General features: G+C 39.7%; 1 protein-coding gene across 1 annotated transcript in view; it reads right to left on the bottom strand.

The window, feature by feature from the left end:
- Positions 1-2,930: 2,930 nt before the first annotated feature.
- Positions 2,931-6,000, bottom strand: part of LOC137649982 (folylpolyglutamate synthase, mitochondrial-like) — a 56,148-nt gene continuing 53,078 nt past the window's right edge. Inside the window, exon 11 of the mRNA XM_068382976.1 lies at positions 2,931-3,138. Coding sequence (XP_068239077.1) covers positions 2,974-3,138 — 165 coding nt within the window. The 3' untranslated portion in view covers positions 2,931-2,973. The remainder of the gene's footprint in view (positions 3,139-6,000) is intronic.

Raw genomic sequence — 6,000 nt, 5'->3', positions numbered from 1 at the left:
GAAATGGAAGGTTGTTAAAAGGAGAGGAGGCATGGAAAAGGTGGGCGGAATATTTTGAGAGTTTACTGAATGTTGAGGATAATAGGGAGGCAGATATAATTGCTGTTGCAGGTGTTGAGGTGCCGGTGATGGAAGATGAGAATGAGAGAGAGAATACAATAGAGGAAGTGAAGAGAGCACTAGATGAAACGAGAGTAGGAAAAGCATCTGGTATGGATGGTGTGAGAACTGAGATGTTGAAGGAAGGGGGTGTGACTGTACTTGAATGGTTGGTGAGATTGTTTAATATGTGTTTTGTGTCGTCAATGGTACCAGTAGATTGGGTTTGTGCATGTATTGTACCACTATATAAGGGTAAGGGAGATGTGCATGAGTGTTGTAATTCAAGAGGTATTAGTTTGTTGAGTGTAGTTGGAAAAGTGTATGGTAGAGTAATGAATAATAGGATTAAGGATAAAACAGAGAATGCAATCTTAAAAGTACAGGGTGGTTTTAGAAGAGGTAGGGGTTGTATGAATCAGATTTTTACAGTTAGGCAGATATGCGAGAAATATTTAGCAAAAGGTAAGGAGGTGTATGTTGCGTTTATGGATCTGGAGAAAGCGTATGATAGAGTAGATAGGGAAGCAATGTGGAATGTGATGAGGTTATATGGAGTTGGTGGAAGGTTGTTGCAAGCAGTGAAAAGTTTCTACAAAGGTAGTAAAGCATGTGTTAGAATAGGAAATGAAGTGAGTGATTGGTTTCCGGTGAGAGTGGGGCTGAGACAGGGATGTGTGATGTCGCCGTAGTTGTTTAACTTGTATGTTGATGGAGTGGTGAGAGAGGTGAATGCTCGAGTGCTTGGACGAGGATTAAAACTGGTAGACGAGAATGACCATGAATGGGAGGTAAATCAGTTGTTGTTTGCGGATGATACTGTACTGGTTGCAGACACAGAAGAGAAGATTGACCGACTAGTGACAGAATTTGGAAGGGTGTGTGAGAGAAGGAAGTTGAGAGTTAATGTGGGTAAGAGTAAGGTTATGAGATGTACGAGAAGGGAAAGTGGTGCAAGGTTGAATGTCATGTTGAATGGAGAGTTACTTGAGGAGGTGGATCAGTTTAAGTACTTGGGGTCTGTTGTTGCAGCAAATGGTGGAGTGGAAGCAGATGTACGTCAGAGAGTGAATGAAGGTTGCAAAGTGTTGGGGGCAGTTAAGGGAGTAGTAAAAAATAGAGGGTTGGGCATGAATGTAAAGAGAGTTCTATATGAGAAAGTGATTGTACCAACTGTGATGTATGGATCGGAGTTGTGGGGAATGAAAGTGACGGAGAGACAGAAATTGAATGTGTTTGAGATGAAGTGTCTAAGGAGTATGGCTGGTGTATCTCGAGTAGATAGGGTTAGGAACGAAGTGGTGAGGGTGAGAACGGGTGTAAGAAATGAGTTAGCAGCTAGAGTGGATATGAATGTGTTGAGGTGGTTTGGCCATGTTGAGAGAATGGAAAATGGCTGTCTGCTAAAGAAGGTGATGAATGTAAGAGTTGATGGGAGAAGTACAAGAAGGCCAAGGTTTGGGTGGATGGATGGAGTGAAGAAAACTCTGGGTGATAGGAGGATAGATGTGAGAGAGGCAAGAGAGTGTGATAGAAATAGGAATGAATGGCGAGCGATTGTGATGCAGTTCCGGTAGGCCCTGCTGCTTCCTCCGGTGCCTTAGATGACCGTAGAGGTAGCAGCAGTAGGGGATTCAGAATTATGAAGCTTCATCTGTGGTGGATAACGAGGGAGGGTGGGCTGTGGCACCCTAGCAGTACCAGCTGAACTCGGTTGAGTCCCTTGTCAGGCTGGAAGGAACGTAGAGAGTAGAGGTCCCCTTTTTGTTTGGTTTCATTTGTTGATGTCGGCTACCCCCCAAAATTGGGGGAAGTCCCTTGGTATATGTATGTATGTATGTACAAAAGTAGTAACAAACAATTAATATCAAATATTTTAAGAACAGTAATAACATTAAAATAGATCTTTCATATATAAACTATAAACAGAGACTTATGTCAGTCTCTTCAACATTAAAACACTCGCTGTAAAATTGAACTTTTGAAGTTCCACCGATTCAACTGCCTGATTAGGAAGATCATTTCACAATCTGATCATAGATGATATAAAACTTCTAGAATACTCTGTACTGTGCAGTATTGAGCCTTATGATAGAGAAGGTAATGCTATTAGAATTAACTGGATACCTAATATTACAGTATGAGTAAGATGGTACTGTCTGGAAAGAACTGAATGTGAAGTATGGCCAGAGTTATGAAAAATCTTAAGCAATATGCATTAAGAATTAACTGAACTACAGTGCCAGAGATCTATATCTGGATGAGGACTAGGAAATTTAATAGAATCCAGTGTTTCGTCCACCAAATTAAAATGAGATTCAGCAGCTGATGACAAGACAGAACAATACTCAAAACAAAGCAAAATGAAAGAATCAAAACACTTCTTCAGACTAGATTAATCACCAAAAAGGTCAAGACTTTCTCAATAAGACAATTTTTTTAACAATTGAAAAATAAACAGTATTATGTACCACCTTGACTGTTTTCCCTGGCTGTTGTCTTCTTCATTGAGCCATATATTGTATTGTATTGTAAATAGGAATTATTCCAAATGGTTGAAGTACTATTTCCCATGTTTATAGTTAATAGTAAACCTTTTTAAAAACCTTAAACCAAAACATAAATTCAGTCCAGTTCTACATGCAATCATAACAGCTTAATTGGCTGATCCCTTATTCCAATAAGTAATGTGTTAAACCTTTGAAAATTCAATAACATTTTCAATACCAACTATAATTATTTTCTTTTATGTAGCTTTAATGTACTTTGTCTTTTCAATGCTTACTTCTATCATTAGCACAATAAACAAAAGAGAGAATAAAAACATGATAAACAATCAAACTTTATTAGAAAAAATATCATCTACAAGTGACATCACGGAGCACCAAGTGGAGACGACTTGAAATAACTGCTGCGGACAAGGTCAGTAAGAGAGGGCTGTTTACTTGGAAGAGTTCGGGTATGATTGGCACAGGAAAGACCAGGGTCTATAACTCCAAGTAAACCTCCTACAAGGTGAAGTGAACCAGTCACAAGAATCTGTAGATTACAGTAATTTACAAAGTATACTTTATAAATAGAGTATTAAACTTAATGTAAAGCAGCTTACATAGGTGGTAAAAGCATCATTTTTAAGCCAAATTCAATTCTTTTAATACTTAAAATATCATAATTCATATACTATAGCTTCAAAGAATAAGTCTGAAATATGTAGATTTTCCTTATACTGTACAGCCAAGAGGGAGACAGCCTCGGAACTTCTATTGCATCCTAATTTAGAATGAACTCCTCCAAGTTGTCCTTGAGTGAAAGGTCTCCTCTAACAGGAGAACATCACCACCAGGAGTTGGGTAAATCAAGGACTCACTGATCCATGGGCCCTCCCAAAGTTCACCACCTAGCCCTATGGAGACACAAGCTTCTGCTTTATTCCCCTAGGCAAGCATGGAACAAACAGGGTCTTCTAGGCCTGCAAAAGAAAACTGAATTCTATAAAAACTTTTCAGGCTGTGGTCAGGCAAGAAGAGTTATAAGCATCCATTGGCTGACAGTGTCTCTTGGCCTTTACTCTGACATTTATTCACAACAAACCCTATTTAATGTTTGCAGTTGTAATGATCATTAAAGGGTTGGCCAGCCAAATCGTTATTTGCTTCTCTTGTCCGTAATTCTGTGGCTGGTGCTTCCATCCTTTGATATAGATGATGTCCTTCCTTTTAACAAGAGAGACAGCATTCTTTTGCATGGTCCAATTCATCCCCATAGTCTTTATAAAAAGATTGACCAAACATGAGCTTTATTTCATGAATTTGCAGGTGTTACAAGACCAGAAATAATTCTGGAAGAGTTTGCATAATATACGAGGAAGTAATCAGAGGTCCGTAGCACAGTAAGTCTTTGGTGCAGATAATTTAGTTATCAGAGGTTCCATGGCATAGGAGATCTTGAGTGGTAGCACCTATGACAATGGTCATCATTGGGACCCTTTAGAGTCAATAAATGGATGAACCAAACACAGATAAACAGAAAGACAATTGTCCTGTATGTGGTCTTTTTTGGAATAATCAGCAGGTAGTCTTTCCAAAACTTTTTCTTTGAAACATGGCAGACTTAACAATTGTTGGACCTGGCTAAAAAAGTGCTTAGAGGGGTCAAAATGGAATTTACTGCACAACAGCATAAAAATTATCAGGTAAAACACAGTGGAAAAAGAAACAGAGGGGTGGCAAGGCTGGAGGTATAGTAGTAACAAACGTAGGAAAAGGAAGAGTTGAGGGCATTGCATGCACAACAGACATAAAATGCTTATTAAAAACAAGTGGATCAGGAGTCACAGAAATAGCAACTACAGAAGAGGCAACAGTTACAGTTTCATCCCGTCCTGACATAATTTTGACGTGAAGTTTGTTCCTCAGTCACTCTGAATGTTTCCTGAATGCCAAACTTGGTAAAAAAGTCTATTAACTTCTAACTGAAATACTTTAGCATGTTCAGCAGATATTGAGGGCAAATGCAAAATTAAAGTAGCCACAACAGTAGTAGTAGTAGTAGTGAGAACATTATCAAGAAGAAAAACTATCATGCGTAGACAAAGCAAAAGTTTGAGCACCAACAGAAACAGCAAGTTGGCAGCTACATCAGAAATTGTATACTAAAGGAAAAAACTAAAATTACAGAAGTGACAGCTGGCAGTGAAGGAATTTGCATGGCAGACAATGTCAAAGCAATAGCTTGCAGACTAGTTACACTGATGGAGTAGAGTGTGAGCCATGAATAGGCACAGTTACAGTCAGTCTGATCAGTGGGCACAGCTAGTACAGCAGGAACTGCAGGTGGCAACCAAATACCTGATGGATTTTCATTGCCTTTCAAGGGAAAGGCCTTCATTACCTTTCAAGGAACAAACCTCGGGGGGTCACGAATCATTGCTTTTCAAGGGAAAGGCCTTCGTTCCTTTTCAAAGAACAAACCTCGGGGGTCTTGTGATTCAGTAGGACCTGACTCAAGCAATTCAGGAACTGTAACCGTGAGTCTGCTCGAGAAGAAACCACACAATAGCCTGCAGATCAGTTACACTGATGGAGTAGTGTGTGAGCCATGAATAGGCACAGTTACAGTCAGTCTGATCACCGGGCACAGCTAGTTTACCATGAACTGCAGGTGGCATCCAAATACCTGATGGATTTTCATTGCTTTTCAAGGGAAAGGCCTGCATTACTTTTCAAGGAACAAACTTTGGGTGCCACGAATCATTGCTTTTCAAGGGAAAGGTTTTCGTTACTTTTCAAGGAACAAACCTCGGGGGTCTCATGACCCAGTAGGACCTGACTCGAGCAATTCAGGAACTGTAACTGTGAGTCTGCTCGGCAATACAACCATGGCACCTAAAACCAAGAAGGCGTGGCCATTGTGAAAGTATTTCATAGCTCCACAAGGTACAAAACCTAACCTTTGACTCTTGGGATCAAAGCTTGTTATCAGTCTTGCATGATCTAGCTAATCTAAGAGGATTTGGACATCCCAACTGTGTCAGCAAGATAAGTTCTACGTAACAGAAGAAAGTGCAACATCTCTACCATTTGATGTAGGATGTAAGTGTGTGCCCTGAAAGAAAATCTTCTCTCCCTTGAATAAAGTAAAAGTAAAGGGGTATATCCTAAAATAAAAGTAAAGGGGGTATATCCTAAAGTAAAAGTAGAAGGTATACCATTCTCTTATTCTGAATATATGATCATGGAGTCTACATCAATGGCCTCCTTCCACATGGTACAGTATTCTGAACCGTCCAGTGGTCAGTTATGGTATCAATCTTAGGTAGTGTGATGGGGTTGACACCACTAGAGTTCTGTGCTTGTATTGTCTAGAGTTAAGGCATGGACTTTCTCACTTCTTCAACAACTT

Source organism: Palaemon carinicauda, chromosome 11 (assembly GCF_036898095.1).
Source record: "Palaemon carinicauda isolate YSFRI2023 chromosome 11, ASM3689809v2, whole genome shotgun sequence".
In the NCBI taxonomy this organism is placed as follows: domain Eukaryota; kingdom Metazoa; phylum Arthropoda; class Malacostraca; order Decapoda; family Palaemonidae; genus Palaemon; species Palaemon carinicauda.
This window is presented reverse-complemented; position numbering and strand designations above follow the sequence as displayed.